Source organism: Ostrea edulis, chromosome 2 (genome assembly GCF_947568905.1).
Source record: "Ostrea edulis chromosome 2, xbOstEdul1.1, whole genome shotgun sequence".
Classification (NCBI taxonomy): Eukaryota; Metazoa; Mollusca; class Bivalvia; order Ostreida; family Ostreidae; genus Ostrea; species Ostrea edulis.
Window position 1 is genome coordinate 25,596,799 of NC_079165.1, and position 27,575 is coordinate 25,624,373.

The 27,575-nt window shown below is 35.7% G+C and overlaps 3 protein-coding genes across 4 annotated transcripts in view; 2 read left to right on the forward strand and 1 right to left on the reverse strand.

Annotated features, from left to right (window-relative positions):
• LOC125679043 (zinc transporter Slc39a7-like) lies at positions 1–5,370 on the forward strand. The gene is made up of 3 exons (XM_048917943.2): positions 1–1,317; positions 2,085–2,284; positions 2,500–5,370. The coding sequence occupies exons 1-3, from the start codon at positions 219–221 to the stop codon at positions 2,749–2,751; spliced, it is 1,551 nt and encodes a 516-aa protein (XP_048773900.1). The 5' UTR covers positions 1–218; the 3' UTR covers positions 2,752–5,370.
• Positions 5,371–5,489: 119 nt separating this feature from the next.
• LOC125679050 (tetratricopeptide repeat protein 19, mitochondrial-like) lies at positions 5,490–6,876 on the reverse strand. 2 transcript variants are annotated; one of them, XM_048917960.2, is made up of 2 exons: positions 6,771–6,876; positions 5,490–6,469 (listed from the first exon to the last, which is right to left on the reverse strand). In XM_048917960.2, the coding sequence occupies exons 1-2, from the start codon at positions 6,773–6,775 to the stop codon at positions 5,554–5,556; spliced, it is 921 nt and encodes a 306-aa protein (XP_048773917.1). In that variant the 5' UTR covers positions 6,776–6,876; the 3' UTR covers positions 5,490–5,553. The 2 variants fall into 2 exon arrangements, with proteins under 2 accessions (XP_048773917.1, XP_048773915.1); XM_048917958.2 differs by having other exon boundaries at positions 6,644–6,833.
• A 105-nt stretch (positions 6,877–6,981) lies between these two features.
• LOC125679040 (tudor domain-containing protein 5-like) overlaps positions 6,982–27,575 on the forward strand; it is a 65,362-nt gene continuing 44,768 nt past the window's right edge. The window contains exons 1-10 of the mRNA XM_056156505.1: positions 6,982–7,950; positions 8,195–8,407; positions 11,869–12,020; positions 12,209–12,265; positions 12,540–12,696; positions 12,973–13,118; positions 16,194–16,302; positions 19,216–19,310; positions 23,537–23,742; positions 24,278–24,425. Coding sequence (XP_056012480.1) covers positions 7,347–7,950; positions 8,195–8,407; positions 11,869–12,020; positions 12,209–12,265; positions 12,540–12,696; positions 12,973–13,118; positions 16,194–16,302; positions 19,216–19,310; positions 23,537–23,742; positions 24,278–24,425 — 1,887 coding nt within the window. The 5' untranslated portion in view covers positions 6,982–7,346. The remainder of the gene's footprint in view (positions 7,951–8,194; positions 8,408–11,868; positions 12,021–12,208; positions 12,266–12,539; positions 12,697–12,972; positions 13,119–16,193; positions 16,303–19,215; positions 19,311–23,536; positions 23,743–24,277; positions 24,426–27,575) is intronic.

Here is a 27,575-nt window from a genome sequence, read left to right on the forward strand (position 1 = left end):
TCCGAATTAATAAAAATAAATTCAATGTAATTTTTTGCCGAACAGTAAAAAAAAATGTAAAAGAAAGGGATATATTGTTGTTAGTATCTTCCTCTTTTAAAAAAATCAAATAGATTATTTGCTTTTCTACATGATTTTTTAAAGGACCAACATACTTTTGAAAGGAATATTTTGTGAACGAAATAACAAAATTGTTACAAAGGCCACGTAAACATTTAATGGCCTTGACCTTAAAGATGGCTGCCACCGGTACACGTTCTCGCACAGGACTGATTATTGTGTCAGTATGGATGTTCTGTTTATATTTTACTATCGTGTTGGCACACGGACATGGCCACAGCCATGATCATGGCCACTCACACGAAGAACCAGCGTCCTTCAGATACAGCAAAGAAGCTAACGAAGCAGCTGACAAAGATAGCAAAGAGGGACACGGACATGGTCACGCCCATGGGGGGCACGGGCACTCGCATGACGGGCACGGCCATGCTCATGGACATGGTCATGCTCACGGAGGCCATGGTCATTCACATGATGACCATGACCATTTTCATGGCCACTCTCATGAACATGATGGACAACCATCAAGCAAATCTGAATTTTCTGTGGACCACATGGACACTGTTTGGAAACATGGTGACGCTAAGAAATCTTCAAGGAAAGAAGCTGATGTTTGGTTGTGGGTGCAAGCTTTAGCAGCAACGCTGTTCATTAGTGTTTCTCCAATCGTCATATTATTGTTTGTTCCCATTGAAAATGCTAATGACCCAAAACACCAAAACTTGCTGAAGATTTTACTCAGTTTTGCCTCAGGAGGACTACTTGGTGATGCTTTTCTTCATCTGATTCCTCATGCTGTCTCCCCCCACTCACATGGAGGAGAGGAGCATAGTCACTCTCATTCCCACAGCCATAGTCACGGGGACCATGATCATTCTCATGATATGTCTGTCGGTCTGTGGGTGTTGGCTGGAATCATTGCTTTCCTGTGTGTGGAGAAATTTGTCCGAATTGTGAAAGGAGGTCATGGACACAGTCATTCTCAAGGCCACAGTCACAGCGAGGTGTCAAAGAAGGAGGATAAAAAGACTGAGAAGAAAGCAAAGGAGACCAATGATAACAAAAAGGACACGGAAAAGAAGACCGAGGAAGAGACGAGTGACAAAGAAAAGGAGAAAGAATCAAAGTCAGATGAGAAGAGTGACTCTAAGAAAAGTGAGGCTGTAAAGAAAGAAAAAGGAGAGGAGGAAAATAAAGAAAAGGACAAGAAGGAGAAAGAAAAGAAAGAAGAGAAAAGCTCTGAAGCAGAGACAGAAGGTATAACTTTATGTACAGAATATCATAGTTGTGATTAGTTTTGGATGGAGTGATGTATTAATCCTAGATTACTGTTTAAATAATTTGCAATAGTCACCTAGGAGTAGAGTATGTATGTAATTGTCAATTAATCCTAAAGAAGTACTGTTTAAATAATTCAATAGTCACCAAGAGTATGTATGTAAATATCAATATTAATCCTAAAGCAGGGCTTGAAACTATTTTTTCATGCCACCAGTCCAGCTGGTCTGACAGGGTATAATTTCAACCAGTCCACAGAAAAATTTACCAGTCCACCAGTTTTCCAGAAATGTCGCCATTAATGAACATATTAAAATGAAATGATTGAATTTAACTAGATATGTCTCAGACAATATCGTAACACTTGTAAACATGTATGTGAGATTTATATTTACTAATCAGGTTCATCTGATATTTACAGAGGAATGCCATATGCGTGTTTCAGATTCCATAAGTATGTTTTGGAAAATTGACCAGTCTTATCGGACTGACTGGCGTAAAAGTCAGTCAGTCCACCAGACTTTTAACCAGTCACGGACTGATGGGCATGCTATGTTAATTTCGAGCCCCGTAAAGAAGTACTGTTTAAATAATTCTCAATAGTCACCTAGAGTATGTATGTTAATATCAATAAAGAGAGGAATTAAGTATATTTACATGCAAGTATTCTACTTAAACATGTAATGGAGAAATAGTATTGCTATTTGCTACATTCTAATACTAGGTATTTTTACTATGCTTTACAGAGGACATTAAAGTAGCAGGGTACCTGAACTTAGCAGCTGACTTTGCCCACAACTTTACAGATGGTCTCGCCATAGGGGCCTCTTTTCTTGTGGGACAGGGACTTGGGATCATCACCACGGCAACAGTATTCTTGCACGAGATTCCGCATGAGATAGGTGACTTCGCCATCTTAGTGCAATCAGGCTGTTCAAAGAAAAAGGTAACAAGATACACATAACTGCTTAAAACAGTTTTATAAGTAGAATATAGTAAGTAAAAGGGGAGATAATTTCATGAATCAATATATGGAAATTAAATCAGTTGAATTAATAAATTAAAAAATGGGCAACATTGAAATTCTAGCCAACGATATGTATTTTTCATGTTAGTATACTACTCTATATAGTTTAGATCCAACATTTTGATGAATTTTAGGCAATGAAGCTCCAGTTTACAACTGCCATTGGTGCTATGCTGGGGACTGTGTGCAGTCTGATGGCACAGGGTATAGGGGATGCTGCCACACTCTGGATCTTACCTTTCACTGCGGGGGGATTCATTTACATTGCCACTGTCTCTGTCATTCCGGAACTTCTAGAAGATACTAAACTAGGGCAGTCTGTAAAGGAAATAGCTGCCCTGCTTGTTGGTGTTTACATGATGGTTGTGATAGGACAGTTTGAGTAATTTTTTTGTTTTACAAGAATGCACATGTATATAGGTACTTGTTACTTACCGTTTGTCCTGCTTTTTATTTTCAGAACATCATTTGATAAAGTTTTATCATACTGTGGGAGTACATGACACAGGTATCATGAAAGCTTAACTAGTTTCAGTTCCTGTTATGTATAGGTTAATGGGGCCAATGCTGGAATAATTATCATTGGTACTATGAAAGGGTCACATTCAAATTACATGTCTAGTGTTTTAAAGAACCGTTTTGTATTAATCTGAACACTGTTTTTTCCATGTAATGCTAAGATTATAGCATTGAGAAGAAGAATCTGTTTTTGAAATTCAAAGATACATTGCATGGTTTGAACGTTGTACTCAACCACCCTGATACAAAAAAAGATTGTTACAACAAATCCCAGAGGACGGTAGAATTTATGTCCTTTTATCCATACAGAACCTAATTGTCCATATTCTAACTAATTAATTTCAAGACAGGGGATGGGTTGAAATTTTTTTCTATTTCACCCTTAAACAGACAATCGAAAACCCTGAACTCAAAATATTTCATTGGGGTTTTTTTTCCACAAAAAATTATATTTTTCATGTAGTGTAAATTTTTGTATATGCTTTATCGCAATCTTTGTAAAAAAAAAATGTATAGTGGTTTTTTTTTCCACGGATGTAAAATTTGGCAATTTTCCAGCTCAAGGGTATACAAATAATTTTAGCAGAATATATTTCGGTGGACATAGGGTTTCAAAACATAAAATTTATAAGCAGTGTACTGTTAATACATGTAACTTACTTTAAAGAAAAAAAGTTTTACTGTCATCAAAAACAACTGACACAAATAAAGCTAGTTTACCTAGTGCTACATACCAACTGCTAGACAGAGTTATCTTTCTTGCAAAAATATGTATTATGATTGTAGACACAGTTAGCTATTTTTAATTTGACAGAATGTTATCAAGCAGTTAAAATAAGCCAAAATAATCACCCCATGAAAAAACCTGCTGAGGATTCATCGTCACTGCATAATATTGTGTATATCTAGCTTCCCCGGGCCCCTCTCCACATTTCCTGTCTACCAACTTAGGGGGTCAAAATGATGAGTTAGAAAGGGGATACAAACAATATTTTAATGTAGACCAAACAAATTCTGTTAACCCACATTGGATTGCATAACTATTCTCGGTTCATTAAACAGTCACATGGTCACTCTGTCCGAGATTGTTTAAGGAATCATTTAACAAAACTTTTAAAAATTCACCATGCCCATACCAAAGTATTATGAAAATCTGTACCCTGATATTTATAACAACTTTGTTCTGACTGTAAATTCAATTTGTGTACTTCACTATTCAAATGCATGTGTCTTGTGAATGCTGGTGTTTGAATGACTGATGAAAATGTTCCTTTCGTGTGCTGCTGTAAATGCTATTGGTTGTCTAGTCATCAAATTATATACACAACTTAACAAGTATGAAAAATGACATACATGTACATAGTAATATTATATTGAACTTCCTGGAAGGAGGAACTGATGTGTTGGCAGAATGTGTAGCTATGTTTATTGCAGTGTATCTCTTTAGAGTGTATGTGATTTAACTTATGCATGGTTTGTATGTACATGTATATGCACTTTTAAATACCACGTGCCATAACTATCCAGATCAAAAAACTTCTCCTCAACTAATGAAGTATTACACATATACAATCACAACCTTTTAGGCCTTTCCAAAATGCAGGAAAACAATCTCCTGTGCATGTTATAATAACCTCGGTTTTTTTGGTAGTCTTTTTTGGAAAATGCAACCATAGCTAGGAACTGTCATGTTACTATTATGCTGGCTAATTCCTAAATGCATGTACATTGTGTCAAACCAACTGTCAATGACAGGCATTATATAAAAATGACAATGGCTAACATTTTCCATCTTGTACAGATTTCTTATTAATCAATAAAACATGCTTATGGCAAAGTGTTGGCCAATAGGGATGAACAATTTTGATTTGTTATATCCAATGAGTTCATAATGTTTTGAAACCACAGGGAATAAAAATCACTTCACAGTAAGCATGAATGTATGTGTTCACTGTAATCATGTTTTATGGTATCTGGAGATTGTAATACATTTAAACCTACATTATGTGACATTCTATTTTTGTCTGATGCAGGTATGTACATGTACTCTCAAAACCGGAAAGAATATCAAACTATAACCTAATAATAGTACATTTCTTACTCTCAAAAATAGGTGAATTTTGTGAGTATGAAGAGAAGACTTCAAAATATGAGAAGATAATTACAGGGATGGGAGGGGGGTTGCTTTTTATAATAAATGTTATTCCTCCTGCTTTTAATATCTTTCTCACTCATCAATTAGTACATATTGGATAGGTTTTAGAGTGTTCAGTGGATGTGGAGATAAATATCTTTTGATTATTGTATACACCACTATGGTGAGACTTCGAATTTAATTCATTATTTATTGTCACACTGGTGCTTTACGTGAGTGATATCAATGGTCATTGTATTATTGATAGTTTAAAAGAAGGCAGAATGTATGACTTTATGAATGTGAATGATGAAGATGTCATTTTTTGTTTCTAATAAAACTGGTGACAGGTCATTGTATTTTTTATTTTATTAATGTACAAGTTTGGCTGTAGATTTTAGTAAGTCATTGTCAGTGGCCCACTACCTTCTCTGAAATACTTCTACTATTTGTTATAGACTGAAGAAGAAATTACAACACTATATTTATTTCAAATTCCTAAAACCAAAATATTGAAATTGATTTAATACACAATTTATTTTTGGGAACATTTCCCGATACAAAATTTAGCCTTTTTAACTGCTTCAGGATTCCTCATTTCTCCTCCAAGCTTTTCACCCATTTTGCAATTTTCTAGAGCTTTATCTATTTTAGATTGTCTTAGATACAAAGCCCCTAAATTGCAATACAAAACCGGTAATGTTGGATCCTTACTGGCATGCCCAATAGCTAAAGCTCTTTTCAGTATCTCCTCTGCTTTCACCAAGTCATTCTTTACAATGTAAATTGTAGCGATATCATTCAAAACCACAATCCTTTGTGGGTGTTCTTCTCCTAGATATTTCATAACAATTTCTTCAGAACGCTGAAGGTATCCCAAAGCTTTATCAAACTGTTTAGACTTCAGAAGATACTTGGCATAACTTTCCAGGGACATTCCCAGCAGACCAAATGTACTGGGGCTTTCATCTGGATTTTCTGTAATTTTATCCTCCAGGGTTTTGATACAGAACTGGTAACCAGAGTGGGTCTCCTCCTCTTTTCCCATCATCGCATAAATAGCTGCTAACCGCATGCTTATCTCGATCACTGCACTGTCTGTCTGTTTTAAAAATTCATTGTGTATTGCTACTTTTAGTGTCTCTTTATATAGATTCTCAGCTTTCTCCAGGTTTCCTGTCTTAAGAGCAATGTTTCCTAATGCATCAAAAGCATAGATTCTAATTAACGTTAGTTGTCGTTTGTCAATTTTTTTCTCCTGAAATTGCTGCTGTGCCGTGTGTAATGCCAAGTGATATGCATTTTCTGCCTCCCTGTAGTCCTCGCGTGCTACTGCAATATGCCCTGCTCGAATGTGTTCTTTGACTGGATCCTTTTCTTTCGCACTAAACAAACTCACAAATGCAACAGTTCCAAGAAGTCTGTAGGTGCCATTTTTCAGAGGAACAATTCTAAGAAATAAAATAAAGGTTACTGTTAATTGTTGAAAAGCAGCTTTTTTTTTTTTTTTGTGCGTTACTTAGCTACTTATGAGTGTATAATTATATACTTTATATGCTTCATTTTCGAGGAAATTCGAAATACCTAGACTTGTATAACACATCGAGAAAATTCGAATTGAATACCTTTCCGATACATTTTTCACCCGTTGTCGATTGAAACTAAAAGCGGTATTCAGTATGGAATAATTGAACCGTATGTTAGAAAAATTCCACTTCAATGCCTGAAATGCTCGTGGTAATCTAAGCATACCCCATACTGTGGATTTCCACTTGCAAAATAACATGACTTATTCGGAAATTCTCAATGGTTTCTGGTTCAGAATTTATTGTTATTTCAAATAAAAAGAGAGAAAGAAAATTGTAAAAAAAAAATATTTCCGGAATACAATATAGTTACACTGAATAATATTTTATGCGCGTATTAATAATAAATATTTTAATGAATATTTACAAATGAAGAAGACATATTTTTTGTGTATCACGTGTCACGTATAATAAATATCACGTTAATCAGGGCATATGAACGAAAGCGAAAATCATCTATTGCGAAAACGCAAGTTCGGGGAAAGTTTTGCATTGTTTCGTATTTTTTGCCAAAATATTCGGAACAGACCCAGATGATTCATTGTGCATTTACGGTATATACATTTTGAACATTATTACTGATTTATGTTAGACACACTTTGCCATTAGTTTCGCATTGATATACTAAGAGCACATGCAACGACAAACAGCGGGAAAGATGCAGAAGTGCAAGTAAACGACATGCTTTGCAGAAATTTCATTAGGCTTAGAGACTAATTGCATATATTTTGATTCCACAAATATGAGTAGCAAAGCACTGAAGAAAGAAGATGTTAAGAAGAATCTTAGATCCCTGCTTCTGTCTGCACCAGCTGCACTGACAATCGACGAATTAAAGCGTGACTACCATGACTTTATTATGGAGCCGATTCCCTATAGGGCACTGGGATACGTCACTCTGGAAGATCTTCTCAAGGACATGCCAGATGCCCTGCATGTGACATGGAGGAAAGGTGTGATGTGTGTTGCTGGCATTGCTGATTCTAATACGGCTCACATCCAAAAACTTGTTTCTAAACAGAAAGTTGCTAACAAAAACAAATGGGCTACTCTCAGAAAAGGGGGCCCTCCGCCACAGAGACACAAAACCCAACATCCTCGACCTCTTCCTACTGTGCCACCTTTCATAAGACACCATCTAGGGCAACTGTTTAAATCGTATCCAGATGGTTTACCATTTACACATTTTGATGCTGCATTCTCTAAAAGGTTTAACATTCAAATTGATCCTATCAGACTAGGGTTTTCTTCTTTGAAAGAATTATTACAGACTGTGCCACATATTTTGGAAGTTAAGGAGCTGCAGAATGGAGAAGTGCGTGTGTGTCCAGTTGCCAGTAGTTCTAGTAAGTTTAAAATTGGGGAAATTGCATTCAACTGTTTTAAACAACACACTTTGAAGAAATGTTCATTGATTTGATAAACCTGTACCCAGAACAAGTATAACAGGATCAGTAACTCATTTCAAATCAATGAATAAGAAAGATGTCTTCATTTTTATCTCTCTAGTGGTTATAGAATACAAGGTAATAACCATTTCTCAAGATGTTAAGAACTTTTTATATCTGTCATGATTTCATTAATTTGCAGATAATTGGCCACAGCAGTCTAAAGAACATCCTTTTCACAAGTCATATCAGCCAAATTTACCACCAAGGCTGGAAAGACAAAGGTCTTCAGAAAACAAGAACAATGCACAGCCATGTCTTAGTTCAACATTTCCATCAGGAATTGCAGAAGAGATGAGAAATGTACAACCTAAGCCACAGATAAATCCATCTCAGTCACAGGGTGTAGGAAGAGGTAGAACATTGCAAGAACTATGGACCTGTAAATCCACTGTATGCTCTGAAAGTGTTACCCCAGTATTTACCGGGTACATGTATAGTCAGTCGCTGTACATTAAAAGAAGATCCTGTATCAAACATCCCCATTCATACTTTTCTGTAAAATTTTGTATGTTTATGCCCCCGAGATGGAAGATCAGGGGACATATTGTTTTTGTCCTGTCTGTCATTCTGTAATTCTGAAACTTAAACCTTGCTAATAACTTTTGAACAGTAAGTGATAGCTTTGATATTTCACATGAGTATTCCTTATAACAAGACCTTTCCGCTGGTACTAAACCTTTTTACCTTGACATTTGACCTACTTTAATTTTTTTTTCCACATTGGTCATAACTTCTAAATGGTAAATATTAGATCTTTCATATTGTACATGAACATTCCTTGTGACAAGATCTTTCTACTGGTACCTAGATATTTGTCCTTGTGACCTTGGCCATCTTCGGAATTAGCCATTATCGGGGACATTTGTGTTTCACAAACACATCTTGTTGAAATTATTATTAATAGTACTCAGGCGCATAGCAGCGTGCACATGATTTGCTGTAGAGAGAAAAATCTCTAGTTAAAATATCAGTGCCTCAAAAATTACTTTGCATTATATAGTTCCGATTTATGATTTAATCAACATCATAATGTACATTCAGGGATCGACATTAAAGGTTGTCCAATTGCCCGAGGCAAGTGAAAACCCAGTTCGGACAAGTGAAACTCAATACACACTTGCTCGATGGGGCAAGTGATCATTTGAGTAGGAAATGTGATTATCATAATAATTGTGTTAAGCTTGATGAATACAAAATATTAGAATATAAAGTCCAACTCCTATATTGCTGTGGTTTTTTTTTACCAAATCATCAGCTTACAGCGAAAGCCCATTCTAGTAGATCGTACTGTATCACCAATTGACAAAGAGATATAATTAGAGTTACTGGTTGACAGACTAATTAGAGTCTAAAATACTTCGGACAACTAAGTTTTTCATGAGGACAGAGGGGCAAGTAAGAAGTAAACTTAATGTCTATCCCTGACATTCAATCAGATTTAAAGTCCTTTTGATTTTCAAATCATCATTAACAACATCATGTCAAATGTCACCCCTTTGGGCCTACAGGCACTTGTTTCATAGACTTTGTAAGCTACACAAGCACTTGTTTCATAGATTTCATAAGCTACTCAGGTGCTTGTTTCATAGACTTTGTAAGCTACACAGGTGCTTGTTTCATAGACTTTGTAAATTACACAGGTGCTTGTTTCATAGACTTTGTAAGCTACACAGGCACTTGTTTCATAGATTTCATAAGCTACACAGGTGCTTGTTTCATAGACTTTGTAAGCTACACAGGTGCTTGTTTCATAGACTTTGTAAGCTACAAAGGTGCTTGTTTCATAGACTTTGTAAGCTACACAAGTGCTTGTTTCATAGATTTCATAAGTTACACAGGTGCTTGTTTCAGACTTCGTAAGCCACACAGGCACTTGTTTCATAGATTTCATAAGCTACACAGGTGCTTGTTTCATAGACTTTGTAAGCTACACAGGTGCTTGTTTCATAGACTTTGTAAGCTACACAGGTGCTTGTTTCATGGATTTCATAAGTTACACAGGTGCTTGTTTCAGACTTCGTAAGCCACACAGGCACTTGTTTCATAGATTTCGTAAGCTACACAGGCACTTGTTTCATAGACTTCGTAAGCTACACAGGTGCTTGTTTCAGACTTCGTAAGCTACACAGGTGCTTGTTTCAGACTTTGTAAGCTATACAGGTGCTTGTTTCATAGATTTCATAAGCTACACAGGTGCTTGTTTCATAGACTTCGTAAGCTACACAGGTGCTTGTTTCATAGACTTCGTAAGCTACACAAGCACTTGTTTCATAGATTTCATAAGCTACACAGGTGCTTGTTTCATAGACTTTGTAAGCTACACAGGTGCTTGTTTCAGACTTTGTAAGCTACACAGGCACTTGTTTCATAGATTTCATAAGCTACACAGGTGCTTGTTTCATAGACTTTGTAAATTACACAGGTGCTTGTTTCATAGACTTTGTAAGCTACACAGGTGCTTGTTTCATAGACTTTGTAAGCTACACAGGCACTTGTTTCATAAATTTCATAAGCTACACAGGTGCTTGTTTCATAGACTTTGTAAGCTACACAGGTGCTTGTTTCATAAACTTTGTAAGCTACAAAGGTGCTTGTTTCATAGACTTTGTAAGCTACACAGGTGCTTGTTTCAGACTTCGTAAGCCACACAGGCACTTGTTTCATAGATTTCATAAGCTACACAGGTGCTTGTTTCATAGACTTTGTAAGCTACACAGGTGCTTGTTTCATAGACTTTGTAAGCTACACAGGTGCTTGTTTCATAGATTTCATAAGTTACACAGGTGCTTGTTTCAGACTTCGTAAGCCACACAGGCACTTGTTTCATAGATTTCATAAGCTACACAGGTGCTTGTTTCATAGACTTCGTAAGCTACACAGGTGCTTGTTTCAGACTTTGTAAGCTATACAGGCATTTGTTTCATAGATTTCATAAGCTACACAGGTGCTTGTTTCATAGACTTCGTAAGCTACACAGGTGCTTGTTTCAGAGACTTTGTAAGCTACACAGGTGCTTGTTTCATAGATTTCATAAGTTACACAGGTGCTTGTTTCAGACTTCGTAAGCCACACAGGCACTTGTTTCATAAATTTCATAAGCTACACAGGTGCTTGTTTCATAGACTTCGTAAGCTACACAGGTGCTTGTTTCAGACTTTGTAAGCTATACAGGCATTTGTTTCATAGATTTCATAAGCTACACAGGTGCTTGTTTCATAGACTTCGTAAGCTACACAGGTGCTTGTTTCATAGACTTCATAAGCTACACAGGTGCTTGTTACATAGACTTCATAAGCTATGCTATTTGATAACACATTATTAAATAGCATAGCTTACGAAATCAATGAAACAAGTGCCTGCGCCCCCACCAGGGCAAAGCCCTAGACCCACAGGGGACCTGAAGGTGCCCCCCCCCCCCGTTGTGTACACTTCAATTTCTTTCTGGCAACACGACTGGCACCTGTGATTCCCTGCCAAAAGAGAAAAACAAATTTAAAACACATTAATTTGACACCATGAAATATTGATATGTATTGATACAAATTGAGAAAATTTTGGGTTATTATTTAAGTGCAAATACAATCAAGTTCATATCATCTGTATCTTAAGTGATTGAACAGGCTTTTGTTTTGAATGAAGGGGCAGTTTTACCTAGAAAGCCCTTTCAAAAAATTGGAAGCTTGATCAAAACTTTAGGATCGGATTCTCCAAACCAAATATTTCATATTAAAAATCATAACTTTGCAGAGTGGTGCAAAATTAGTTGTTTTAATTCACTTAATGCCAATTAATAAAATATTACATGCATTTCAGGGAAGAAAAAGAGTTGTTTAAACAGACAGAATGATGGCCCTAAACCAAGGCGACGGTATGAGAGTGAGGAAAGCTCTGGGACATTCTCATCAGATGTCAGTGTGGACTTTGAAAGCACCATCAGTCATCAACTTCTGTATGAACTTCAACAGGTTCCTGGCTTTCTTCAAATACATAAAAAATTCCCAAGTGCTCTATATTCAATGTATATTTAATTTGTTCAACATCGTGTGAACACAAAATTATTCATTTTTATGTCAAAGTAACCTTGCAGAGTGAAAATGAAGTTCTTCCATATAAACAGTGATTTCCAGTATACATTCATCTATTACATTTGCAGGTCTTAAGTGAAAAGCCAGAGGGACTCTGGGCTACTAAACTACTAGCAGCTTACAAGGTACTTCAATTTACAATTCATCAACAGTGTACATGTATGTAATGCATTATTAAGAAGTTTGTTATATTAGATAGCCAAGTCCTGTATTACTTGACAAGTAGAGTAAAGAATGGATGATTACTTACAATGCAGTGTAAATTAATACAATAACATGCATAGGCAATACATACTTATTAGAATTCTTAGATGGATATTGGAGGTATTGAAATTTTATTTGTTTGCCAAAAATGAATTATGATACGATCGATTGTTGAGCTTATAGCTTATGTTTTAGGAGACTTTCAATAAAGAGCTAAAACCCCTGGACCATGGTTACACTAGTATAATAGAATTGTGTTCAGCATTGACACAAGTCATCAGAATGGAAAGACCACATTCTAAGGGAGACTGGAAATTGTTTGACAAAAGACTGCCCTCCCCTCCACAATTAGGTAAAGAAATCTATGGATGTTTTGATTTATTCCATATCATAACTATCTTTGGTTTGCATTTTCATGTGCTTTTGGTAGAAATTATTTTGATTTGTCTTTGTCTTTATCTTTGTCTGTTCACAACTCGAACTTTGGTCTTAAATTTTGAACTTTACAAGATAGTGACTTCATGCTGAAAGGTCAAAGTCAAAGCTAGAGGTCAAGGTCTTTCATCAATTTCAATTTGCCACACATGAATAGTGCCACACATAGTGTTTTACAAACATGTTGTTTTAGATAAAGCAGAACAGAATGAGGCATCAGGCCGCCAGAGACACAGCAGTGAGTTGTATGCAGACAGTGTCTTCAAGGAAACCGTTCGCCAGGTTTTACAGGCCCATCCTGAGGGAGTAAGACTACAGGACCTTGGTAGAGTGTTTCAGGTGACACAGGGCATATTGAACATGATGTAGTATAATTACATTAACAGTTAACCAAAATTATGTCCCTTGGCTGCAAGGGCTGAAATGATTTACCGAAATATCGATACTGTTCAATATAAACACTCGATTCAATGTTCGATTCATTGCCTCAATTTTTGGTTCGATACGTTGATTATAAATGGGTTCAGTAAAATACATCAGGCTCGCCCTGTACTTATTATTTTTACCTGCATGAGGGACAAAATAACGTCAATTAGCATTCAGACTGTTGTTTGCCTTGAGTCTGATGAAAATAATAATGAACTTCATCAGTTTAAACTACAGAGGCAACAGGCATCTTACCATTTGGCTGTTTGGAAACATATTGCTTTTAAAATTATGATTGTGAATCTTGGTAATTAAATTGTTCCTCTGTAAATTGTATCGTATTGAATCGAGGCATAATTATTGCAATATGTATCGTATCATGAAAGGGGCGTATTGTTTCAGCCCTATAACGGCTTCCATCTTGCTATAAAGTTATCAAGTTGAAAGTGCTTTAAATTGCCCCAATGTCATGTTACTTTTCAAATAATCTCTTGCATACCCCACCTTATTACTCTCTTTGACTGTTATGATAGCAGCTTTTGTGTAAGGATCATAAGATACATCACCTTCATGACCCTATTATACAATTATTGGCATTTATTTGTCAGTACGATTCTTTAATTATCTGAGAAGTACAATATCACTGAGCCCTTAGGGCAAGGTGAATATTGTAACTTGAGGGTAGATGAAGCATTGTATAGACTAAGAAAATATCAATAATTGTTTTATGAGTTGATTAAATAATTTAAAAGATCGAAACCGACTACTAGAGCTTATGAAATGATACTTCGTTGGTCATCTTTGTTTACAGCTAGAGTGCAAGACTTAGTCGAAAGATGTAAGATTTTATTGAATGACCAAGACGTGATGACCAATGATATCACTTCTGAAATTCTCTATTTATTTCCAAGTCTGATGTTGGAAAAATCAAGTGTTATATTTACCTCGAAGGCATGTGGATGTGAACATAAAATTTAATTTTGTCTCCCCTGCCCAGAAGGGGGACAGACATTGTTTTACTGTGAATTCTTCTTCCGCTTCTCATACAAAGTTTGTCCAGGCCATTACTTATTTGTTTTGACATAGGCCTTTAATATTTGGTTTGAGGGTATACCATAAGAAAGTGTTGTGTGTCATTTTCGAGGACCTCTGGTCTTGACCATATAAAGGTGGTGCGTGCCATTTTTGATGACCTTCCACCTTGACATTTTATGTAAAGGTCAAATGATAGAATTTTTTCTGGGCTAGGCCTTTGATATTTGGTACAGTGTATGTGCAAACAAGACTACAAATTCATGTATTTTTCACAAACTTGGAAAACAGCCTGAGTGCACCTTAGGAAGTAGCTGCAATAATATAGCCCTCTCTGAATTTTTTTTTTTTTTTAGGGAGAGGTCTACAACTCCTTAGGATCTCCGTAATGGTGCAAATGCGGGAGTGATTCACTCCCGCAACATTTGCGCTCATTCTAAACATTTCCTGACTTTCTTTACGTAAATAAAATGATATTCTATGTTTCTTAGTCAATATATAATTTTACAACCTGCAACTTAAGATTTGTGAGGCTCTATTCTACCGTTTTCAACAATTTCGATAAATTCCAATTTCTCCATTCATATTTGTGCGCCATGTTTGATGTACTGAAGTTTCAACTTCCGATTGTCAAGTCATTTGCATAAGCCATATAAGGTAGTATTTACATCAATGGACAAGTATGGAGGCGAAAGCTATTTCGTCGGTATTGAAAAGGTTTGAATTTAATATCAAGCAGAGTGTAAATCCTTTCTGCAACAATATAATTTTCCTTTCTTTGTCGAAGTGGCTTGAGTAACTACATTTTCGCGCTGATTGTCAATGTTTAGGTTTTTCATTAGATCCACCTACGAGATTTCGCGATAACAAGCATGGCGGAGCAGACCAAGAATTTTGCATGCTGTACATTATATTTAATGAAAAACACCTTTATTAGACATGCCCGAGCACAAAGTTGGTACTCCTTTTTGTGTAAACAACATTTGGGACTAATACACAGTTTATTATCGGTTATTCTTAAAATTATTTTGCACCATTACAGAGATCGTATGGAATTGTAGCCCTATCCCGAAAACGTCAGAATTAAAAAAAATTGGATAGGGCTACATTATTGCAGCTACTTAGGAAGTAATCTTATCTACCAAGTGATTACCAACATCAATGCAAATGATTGATTATTTCTACAAACTGTACAAATTGCATAAAATAAGAGATAATTGCAACTGACAAAGTTCATTCTAATTGGACAATGCAATTAACGGTGTGCGGTGTGATGTAGAACACAGCCATTTTTTGTGGTTTTAGCAAGTTGCTTGTTGAATATTAATGTGATTTATGTACAAGTTACCTTTCACAATTACAAGTATAGTCATTGTTTTATACTTTAACAAATAAACCACAATGTCCAATCAAATTATTTGCTATTTATTGATTTATTTTTATTTTGATGGTAAATTTATGCAAATAAGATGAGTAGAATATCCAACATTATATTTAATGTGACTTACCAGAAGTCTACAAGCCCATCAGACTTTTTTGATTTTCACTGACCCGACCTTTAAATTCATTGGCCTTGGTCTTTGGACCACTGGGTTTTCGTGAAGACTGTGTTATGTACTGTACCGGTAACTCTTACTCCTCCACTTTGTAGATGATCCCTAAAATGTTTTAAAAACTATGGACAATGGAAGGAGAGACATCAGTGTGCTAAAACAATTCCTCCTAGTTTTTTCCAGGTTGATGAATCTCAACCAATCAAAAAGCTTGGAATTATTCAATAAAATAACCATTTATGATATCCAGCTGGATATTATTTTCTGAGTGATATTGATTTAAGGAAGAACCTGTATGTATTTAGTATTTTATTTAACATTTTCTATAGCATGCAAGTTAACCTGTGTTTTAGAAAAAATACATAGTGGTTTGCATTTGTTACCATGATTACTTTAAATGTAGGAAGAAACGGGCAAATCTCTGGAATGGGAAAAGCTGGGATTTACAAGAATTGAGAGCTTTGCTCTCTCCATGGCAGACACCGTCCTACGATTCGAATACAAAGGCAATAGTGAGTACACTTCACTTAAAGTCATTGTGTAAGTGTTACTTTAAAGAGAATGGTATCAGCATATTCACTTAAGTCATTGTGTAAGTGTTACTATAAAGAGAATGGTATCAACATATTCACTTAAGTCATTGTGTAAGTGTTACTATAAAGAGAATGGTATCAACATATTCACTTAAGTCATTGTGTAAGTGTTACTTTAAAGAAAATGGTATCAGCATATTCACTTAAGTCATTGTGTAAGTGTTACTATAAAGAAAATGGTATCAGCATATTCACTTAAGTCATTGTGTAAGTGTTACTATAAAGAGAATGGTATCAACATATTCACTTAAGTCATTGTGTAAGTGTTACTTTAAAGAAAATGGTATCAGCATATTCACTTAAGTCATTGTGTAAGTGTTACTATAAAGAAAATGGTATCAGCATATTCACTTAAGTCATTGTGTAAGTGTTACTATAAAGAAAATGGTATCAGCATATTCACTTAAGCAACAGAAAAAATTTAAGTATTCCCCCCAAAAAAGCTTGCAAAGTTTACACTCATATCTTCAGAATGGCTGTGTAGATCAGGTAATACATATGATAAAACTATTAAAAAGATAAAGTTGTAAGACATGAAAAAGGAGCTTGGGGCACTTTATGGTAATGTAGTAAACTGAACATTTCTCCAGGTTGTTATATACTTATCCAAGTCCTTCTTATTTTATCGCAAGTATCTTCTATTGTAATTTAAATTCTATTGTTCTGAGCCCTATAAATTTGGCCGTTTACTTAAACTCAGGGCCTTTTCTTTGTTGGTCTGCAGACTGAGCTTTCCCTTCTTGGCCATTTCAAGGTATTTACTTTTTCTTCATTCATTTCTGTTAAATACACTAGGAATTATGTTCAGTTATTGGGGGTTAGAAAATGTATCTATTGTAGACTTCTAATTGCATGTTTCCTTTGATAGATTATAAACCGTGTTTCTTTCTTGTCATTTTGGAATTACAATACGATCCTGGGTTGGAATTCAGTGGGACTTTGTCCCGTATATGTATATACATGTATACTACAGTAACATTGCAAGGATAAGTCTCTTCCTTAATTCCATCTACAGCTTAATCCACTTATATTGAAGTCGCTTATTTTGAAATATCGCTTATTTTGAAGTAAAACAAAATCCCCATTCTCAGTCTCTTATTTTCTTTGCTTTAAGATATCGGTTAAATTAAAATCGTTTATATTGAAATATCGCTTATTTTGAAATCAATTATCGGTCCCCTGAGTAGATAATATATTGTTTTTATAACGCTTATATTGAAGTCACCTGTGATAGTAGTTGTCCAGGTTGTTGGCCTCATAATTACACAGGTAGGTGTCAGTTAATTGGTTTCCCATGGATTACTTTTCATTGCGTGTTTTTATAGGAATAAAATAACAGTGGGGTATAATCACTCTTTAACAAGTTGATGACTTTGAATTTGAAGTCAAAATTTGAAATTACTATTTTGCTTAACCCCAGTAATTTCAAACACCTTACCGCTATCACAGTTCATTAAAAATAGTTTTTGAAAGATTGGGTTCACATTAAAATCTCCAAATAAAGTCTGTAACATCTGACGCTGACAACGACAATGTCTTTACAGAAAACATGATGCCACTTGCTTATGTTAGTGAACTTTATTTTTTAAAAAAATGATTCTGAAATTCTGATGTTAGACATACAAGTACATGTGTGTCAAACGTTTTCACGGCGATCGTTTCCAGGGTAGACTTACCTATGATATTATATACATGTACATACTGCAAGAGAAATATCGGCGACGGAAGCAAAAACGAAATTCCGGATGAAAATGTGACGTACAAACAACCTTGAAATTGTATGTGTAAATTTAATAATAATATAATAAAAAGATTATGTACAGACGCTACCTAAAGTAGACGACGGCAGTTTTGTAGACATCGGAAATTGAAATATTCATTCTTGGTTAGCTCAATAAGAATCAAAAGTTAACAAAACTTACATATTGTTTTAAAAATAAAAATCTTCAGTGGACTAAATTCAATCAATAATCTAAATGTTGTAGATTTTGTAATGTAATAAATTCATATTTCTGCTTTCGTAATCGGGATTGAGATGCCAAATGAAGCCTCCGATATGGTCGACATTTCCGATTTCGCTTATTTTGAACTTCGGTTACATTGAAAGAAAAAGATTGGTCCCCTGAATTTTAATATATCCGGAGTAAGCTGTACTTTAATATCACATCTATCAACCCGTACTTATTGCTGAAGTTGATCAGTAGAATTTAAACCAAAAGAACTTCATGTGACACATTCAGACTGACTTCCTGCATTGTGTGTAGTTCTGTGATGTCTGGGAAGTCAGATTTGTTCTCTCTGCGCACATCATGCTCCTTTATCTTTAGAGTTTATATATCAAATTATATTTGTACATTCAAACTAGGCTGTCATTTGCAATTTTATTGATGAAATCGATCTGAATCAAAATTATCTTGCACTATATATGAAGGAATCTACCAAGTCATTTATGTATCGTAGCTGATGCGTCGATACTTGATACATGCATTTTAATTTATATTGATACATATTTATATTACTGTATATTGGGTAATTTTGGAGTGGGGGTTATTTGACATGTCAAGTTTTTTGAAGTAGTAGTTTTAAATTTTAGCATTTTAAGTTTTTGGCACAAGTTCATTTAACAGGTGTATCATTTATATGCAAAGAAATATTAGCGCTTTTATTTTTGATGAATTTTTTTCATCTGCCAAGAAAGCCAAATATCAATTGTGCCAATATTACCCATTATATGGTATTGGTTCATCCCTATTATGTAGTAAGGTAGAAATCTTGTTGATCAGTTAATTAATGCATGAGATAGTGATTGATGTGATTATGTATTTTGTACAGATTACATTTCCCTGTATGCCATTGATGATGGATCTCCACCCAGAACAAACCTCCTCAAACCAAGGGAAGCCACATATCAGCCACCGGCTATTGCTGTGAGTTGTTGAAATGAATTTTTGTTTAATCCCTAAGGAAACAGACTCTTTAGCTCACCTGAGCTGAAAGCTCAAGTGAGCTTTTATGATCACATGTTGTCCGTCCGTCTGTCTGTAAACGTTTTAGCTCACCTGAGCTTTCCCTGAGCTGAAAGCTCAAGTGAGCTTTTCTGATCACCTGTTGTTCGTCGTCTGTCTGTCTATAAACTTTATACGTTTTCGACTTCTTCTCCAGAACTACTGGGCCAAATATAACCAAACTTGGCCACTAGCATCCTTGAGTGAAGGGCTTTCAAGTTTGTTCAAATGAAGGGCTATGCCCCCTTCAAAGAGGATAATCACAAATTTGAAAAATGCATAAATAGGTTTGGGTCATTTAAAAATCTTCTCAAGAACCACTGGGCCAGAAGAGCTGAAATTTACATGAAAACTTCCTGACATAGTGCAGATTCAAGTTTGTTTAAATCATGGCCCCCGGGGGTAGGATGGGGCCACAATAGGGGATCAAAGTTTTACATGCAAATATATAAGAAAATCTATAAAAATCTTCTTCTCAAGAACCACTGAGCAAGAAAAGCTGATATTTACAGGGAAGCTTCATGACATAGTGCAGATTCAAGTTTGTGCAGATTCAAGTTTGTTAAAATCATGGCCCCGGGGGTAAGATGAGGCGACAATAGGGTATCAAAGTTTTACATATATACATGTATAGGGAAAATCTTGAAAAATCTTCTTCTCAAGAACCACTGAGCCAGAAAAGCTTAGATTCACATGAAAGCTTCCTGACATAATGCAGAGTCAAGTTTGTTAAACTCATGACCCCTAGGGTTAGGTTGGGGCCACAATAGGGGATCAAAGTTTTACATAACTAATAAATAGAAAAAAATCTTTGAAAATGTTTTCCTTAAGGAACATCGGGCTAAAGAAATTACATTTGTACAAAAGCTTCCTGACATAGTGCAGATTGAAGTTTGTAAAAATCATGTTCCCCAGGGGTAAGATTGCAAATTCAATTTTGTAAAAATCATGGCCCCCGGGAGTAGGTTGGGGCCACAATAGTGGATCAAAGTTTTACATGCGAATATATAAGAAAAATCTTTTAATATGAGCCAAGGTGACTCAGGTGAGCGATGTGGTCCATGGGCTTTTTGTTTTTAAATCATGGCCCCTTAGGGTAGGATGGGGGAATAATAGGGGATTAAAGTTTTACATTTGAATATATAGGGAAAATCTTTTTTTAAAAAGTTCAAATTTTCATGAAAGCTTCCTGACATAGTGTAGATCTAAGTTTGTGCAATTCATGGTCTCCGGGGGTAGGGTGTGGCCACAATAGAGAATCAAAGTGTTATATATAGGGAAAATCTTTAAAAAATCTCTTGAACTATTGAAGCTAGGCTTTCATATTTTGTAGATATATTCTTTATGATAAGACCTTTCATGTGATGCAATGATGTGTGATCTTGTAACCTTGACCTGGAAGTTTGACCTACTTTTGCAAAATTAGGGTGGGATCATTTAAAAAAAATCTTCTCAAAAATCACTGGGCCAGAAAAGTTAAAAATTTTCATGAAAGCTTCCTCACATAGTGTAGATCTAAGTTTGTGCAATTCATGGTCCCCGGGGGGGGGGGGGGGGGGGGGGGGGTAGGTAGGGTAGGGTGTGGCCACAATGGGGAAGCAAAGTGTTATATGCTGATATATGGGGAAAATCTTTAAAAAATCTATTGAACTTTTTAAGCTAGGGCTTTCATATTTTGTGTATACATTCATTATGGTAAGACCTTTCATGTGATGCAGAGCTGCCAACCCTCACGGTTTTGACGTAAGGCTTACGATTTTAGGGCCGAAAATACGCCTTACGATTTCACTATACATCTTCCGATTTTCACTTATTTGACATTTCGAAAGTTTTAGAGCTGTCCGTCATTGGTTTTTACTTTTATAAGAAACAAGCCATAATCGTTACTACGTTGTTTGCATAGACTATATGTATACAAAATCTCGATCATTTTAATGCTTTGAAATAAACAATATGGCAGCTGCTACTAAACGTAAGGCATGCATGATTGATGGAAATAACAACGATACTCCCCCAAAGAAGAAAACCTAATGGAGCCAGAAATTCAAAGAACAATATGCAAGTACACTGTAAACATCTATTCGTTTCAAAGCCAGAAAGGAGAAGTTTGCATGATAAGTGTACAATCTGTTTGACAAACTTCAACATTTTTCATGGTGGGAAAAATGACATTAAAACACTTGCCAGAATAACTGACACAGTAACTGTAAAATTATATATTATACTAATGTAACAAGATTTTGTACACAAGGTTTAGAAAATAAAATCAATAAAAGATATATTTTACCTGCAGTTGTAAAATGCCTAACAATTAGTATGTCAAAATTCATTAAATTTGAATTTGAAATATGCCTAAAATTGCTCAGGTGACATCTTTATTCATAAAAGATCTCCAGCGGCAGGGGCCCTGACCCCTGCCTTACTATTTTCCATTTCATAATGTTGGCAGCTCTTGTGATGCAATGGTGTGTGATCTTGTGACCTTCAGCTGGAAGTTTGACCTACTTTTGATAGAAATATTAATAGAAATATGTATATATTTAAGGTAGATTTTTCATATCTTGTACATAAATTTAATATGGCAAGGGCTTTCATTTCATATCATGTACTTTGATCTTGTGACCTTGAACTTTGAGTTTGACCAACTGTTAAGAAATTGTAATCTATTATTAGGTATTTCCAGAACTATTTAGGCAGGGCTTTCAGATTTTATATATATATGTTCTTTATGACAAGACCTTGTTACACAATGGGGTTTGATTTGACTTTGGAGTTTGACATACTTTGAAAAAAAACCCTGACCAATTCAATATTTCCTGAGCTGCTGCTATTTAAGATAGGGCTTTGATATTTTGTGTATAAATTCTTTATGGCAAGGTTTTGTTATACTTTGGGATTTGACCCAGTCTTCGACGTTAACCGGTGGCCCGAGGCCGGTAAAATCAGGATCGGGCTTCTAAAAATATTTAACCCAGGAGTCCGGCGGGCCTGTAAATGTTTTATTGTATGTTTTGTATATATTACAAATAAAGCGTGAGATTGACTCAGACTTTGTCAGGATTCGCATCGTAAAACGATCAACCATGCTGCCTTTTCTGAAGTATAGGGAGGCAAGGGCACTGGAAGTTAATGTAAATATATAGTATGTGCATGTATGAAAAATACACATACTATATTTTACATTAACTTCCAGTGTCAGTGTAGGGAGGGGGCTCATCCGTGAAATTCCAGACCTCACGAGCGTATTTCGCAATCACAACCATCAGATCCAAATTAAAAAAACACGGTCGTACAAGGAGAAAAGAGAAACGAAAATTCATGCCGCATGGGACCAAGGATGGGCCTTTGCTAAGATTTAATTCTGGAGAAAACAAAATGTTTTGTATGTGGTGTTTACAAAACAAAGTAGAACATGAGCTGTTGTGGTATCTTTGAGATTAATATGTTGAAAAATATTAATATGTATTTTCCTACAGTAGAACATACATGTATCTATAGTGTAGAATCAGCATGCAACACCTTGTAAATGACAAGTAATCAAATTAGAAAAAAACATTTTGGGCCTGTAAAATATTGTTCGGGCTTGCAAAATCATTATACTGGGAGGCCTGAAGGGCTTGTGCTTCACAAAGTTTTTCGTGAAGACTGACCTTGACCTGGAAGTTTTGACCTGGAAGTTTTACCTACTTTTAATAAAAATCTGACCTATTCAATATCTCCTGAACTATTTAAGGTATAGCTTTCATGTTTTGTATAAGATTTCTTATGGTAAGATCTTTGATATCATACCTTGTTTTATTCAGAGACGACTATTATTTGAATTAATTTTCAATTGAAATGTGACCTTTTGGGGCTAGCTTGGGGTCATAATATGGGGTCAGAATGTTTCATGGGAATAAAGATTGATAAGAAAAATCTTTAAAATCACAGCAGTTGAACAACAGAGGGTCTAAGGTTATTCAGGTGAGTGATGTGTTATTCAGGTGAGTGATGTTATTCAGGTGAGTGATGTTATTCAGGTTAGTGATGTGTTATTCAGGTGAGTGATGTTATTCAGGTTAGTAATGTGGCCCATGGACCTCTTGTTGGGTTTAAGGATTATTTTTTATGTCCACTTAAACTATCTCTGTCATTTTGTCTTTGTCTAGTCCCCACCATGTGAACGAGTCACAGACAGCAACATTCCCTCAGATGCCATTGGTGTTGGCAGTTACTACAGCCAGGTTGATCTTCCTCCCTGTAACAGCTGGATAGAGGTTTATGTTTCCAATATTGCATCTCCAGGACAGTTCTGGTTCCAACTCCGAGGGACCAAGACCTCTCTAGCACTCGAAAAACTGATGAATCATTTAGAGTACGTGATGAACAATTTTTTATGTTCTTGTCATTGTTAGCATGAAAAAATTAAAATAATTTTGTGCATATCCACAATGATTGGGAAAAATTTCAATTATCAACCTTCCAAGAGCCTTTCATCAGTGGGAAAGTTAACTTGGGGGTTGTTAGGAAATATTTCTTAAGCCAGTTGTTTCAGTAATGAAGTAGTTGTAGCCACGGTATGGTACTGTACTGATCTTGAAATGATGCAGAAAAGTATTCTGTTTTAGGTGGCTGTTGTTTAAAACAGAAACCAATGAAATTCAGTGTGATGTAAATCTAGATAAAACTTCAAACAGAGAGAGCAAATAAGATAAGAAATATAATGACTTGTTTATCTTCGTTATTATTGAAGATCTTAGGTCATGATGCAGACATTTCTTATAGTATATACGACAAAATGCCATATGTAAATTTAACTACTCATAAGTTATTTGATTCTGTGCTCATAGGCTGTAATAAAAACATGAAAGAATAACAGATGACTTTCTGTTTTTGAAATATATCTACAGAGAAACCTATTGTGGAGAGTTTGGCTTAAAGTATAGCATTCCCAGTGAAATGGTGACGGTGGGCCTCATTGTAGCAGCAATATTTCCCGAGGATGACAACTGGCATCGCTGTGTGATTACTGGAATGTCGCCTGGAAACTATGTAGAGGTGGGCAGATGATCTATATTTTAACAGTAAATCACTTTATGTAAGTCAGCAGTTAATGTTCATGATAGCCTTTTTAGCTCACCTGAGCTTTTCTGATCGCCTGCTGTCTGTCGTCTGTCCGTCTGTAAACTTTTTACGTTTTCGACTTCTTCTCCAGAACCACTGGGCTAAATATAACCAAACTTGGCCACCAGCATCCTTTGGTGAAGACCTTTCAAGTTTGTTCAAATGAAGGGCCATGCCCCCTTCAAAGGGAATAATTACAAAAATGCAAAAATAGAGTTGGGTCATTTAAAAAAATCTCAAGAACCACTGGGCCAGAAGAGCTGAAATTTACATGAAAACTTCCTGACATAGTGCAGATTTAAGTTTGCTTAAATCATGGCCCCCGGGGGTAGGATGGGGCCACAATAGGAAATCAAAGTTTTACATACAAATATATAGAGAATATCTTTAAAAATCTTCTCAAAAACTACTGGGCCAGGAAAGTGGAAATTTACATGAAAGCTTTCTGACATGGTGCAGATTCAAATTTGTGAAAATCATGGCCCCCTGGGGTAAGATGAGGCGACAATAGGGGATCAGCGTTTAACATACAAATATATAGGGAATATCTTGAAAAATCGTTCTTCTTAAAAACTACTGGGCCGGGAAAGTGGAAATTTACATGGCTACTTCCTGACATAGTGCAGACTCAAGTTTGTTAAAATCATGACCCCCGGGAGTAAGATGAGGCGACAATAGGGAATCAAAGATTTACATACAAATATATAGGGAAAATCTTGAAAAATCATCTTCTCAAGAACCAATGAGCCAGAAGAGCTGAGATTTACTTGAAAGCTTCCTGACATAGTGCAGATTCATGTTTATTCAAATCATGGCCCCCGGAGGTAAAGTGGGGCCACAATAGGGAATCAAAGTTTTACATAGAAATATATAGGGAAAATTTTTAAAAATCTTCTTCTCAAGAGCCATTGAACTTGAAGAGCTGAAATTTACATGTAAGCTTCCTAACATAGTGCAGATTCAAGTTTGTTCAAATCATAGCGGCCGGGGGTAGGTTGGGGCCACAATAGGGGATCAAAGTTTTACGTACAAATATATAGGAAAAATCTTTAAAAATCTTCTTCTCAAGAACCACTGGGCCAGAAAAGCTGAAATTTACTTGAAAGCTTCTTGACATAGTGCAGATTGAAGGTTGTTAAAATCACGGTCCCCAGGAGATGGATGCCCGGGGCCACAATAGGGGATCAAAGTTTTACATACAAATATACAAGGAAAATCTTTAAAAATCTTCTTCTCAAGAACCACTGAGCCAGAAAAGCTGACATTTACATGAAAGCTTCCTGACATTAGCATATTTATTTCCAAAAACTGGAAAGGGGGGGGGATTGACAGACAATTTAAGCTAATTTGGTGGAATATGTCCTATGATACTGGATGGGCATGATACTCGGTAGATCTGAAATTTGATGGGTGTAATACTCAATGGATGTGATACTAGATGGGTATCATACTCAGTAGGTGTGATTATCAATAGGTGATACTTGATGGGTGTGATATTTAGTGGGTGTGATATTAGATGGGTGTCATACTCATTAGGTGTGATATTTAGTGGATGTGATATTTAGATGGGTGTCATACTCAGTAGGTGTGATATTCAATGTGTTATATTCAATGGGTGTGATATTTAGATGGTTAGGGTTAACCCTAACCTTGGGTGTGATATATAGATGGATGTGATACTAGATGGGTGTCATACTCATTAGGTGTGATATTCAATGGGTGTGATATTTAGTGGGTGTGATATTTAGATGGGTGTCATACTCAGTTGGTGTGATATTCAATGTGTGTTATATTCAATGGATGTGATATATTTAGGGTTAGGGTTAACCCTAACCCTGGGTGTGATATTTAGATGGATGTGATACTAGATGGGTATCATACTCAGTAGGTGTGATATTCAATGGGTGATACTTGATGGGTTTGATATTAGATGGTTGTGATATAAGATGGGTGTGATACTAAGTAGAAGTGATACTCAATAGGTGTGATACTTAATAAATGTGACCTTTTTAGATGTGATATTAGATAGATGTGATATTTAGTGGGTGTGATATTAAATTGTTGTGATATTTACTGGGTGTGATATTAGATGGTTGTGATATTTAGTGGGTATGATATTAGATGGATGTGATATTTAGTGGGTGTGATATTAGATGGTTGTGATATTTAGTGGGTATGATATTAGATGGGTGTGATATTAGATGGTTGTGATATTTAGTGGGTATGATATTAGATGGATGTGATATTAGATGGGTGTGATATTTAATGGGTGTAATATTAGATGGGTGTGATATTTAGTGGGTGTGATATTAGATGGTTGTGATATTTAATGGATGTAATATTAGATGGGTGTGATATTTAGTGGGTGTGATATTAGATGGGTGTGATATTTAGTGGGTGTGATATTAGATGGTTGTGATATTTAGTGGGTGTGATATTAGATGGTTGTGATATTTAGTGGGTGTAATATTAGATGGGTGTGATATTTAGTGGGTGTGATATTAGATGGGTGTGATATTTAGTGGGTGTGATATTAGATGGGTGTGATATTAGATGGATGTGATATTTAGTGGGTGTGATATTAGATGGGTGTGATATTTAGTGGGTGTGATATTAGATGGATGTGATATTTAGTGGGTGTGATATTAGATGGTTGTGATATTTAGTGGGTGTAATATTAGATGGGTGTGATATTTAGTGGGTGTGATATTAGATGGTTGTGATATTTAGTGGGTGTAATATTAGATGGGTGTGATATTTAGTGGGTGTGATATTAGATGGTTGTGATATTTAGTGGGTGTAATATTAGATGGGTGTGATATTAGATGGTTGTGATATTTAGTGGGTGTAATATTAGATGGGTGTGATATTTAGTGGGTGTGGTATTAGATGGGTGTGATATTTAGTGGGTGTAATATTAGATGGGTGTGATATTTAATGGGTGTAATATTAGATGGTAGTGATATTTAGTGGGTGTAATATTAGATGGTTGTGATATTTAGTGGATGTAATATTAGATGGTTGTGATATTTAGTGGGTGTGATATTAGATGGGTGTGATATTTAGTGGGTGTGATATTAGATG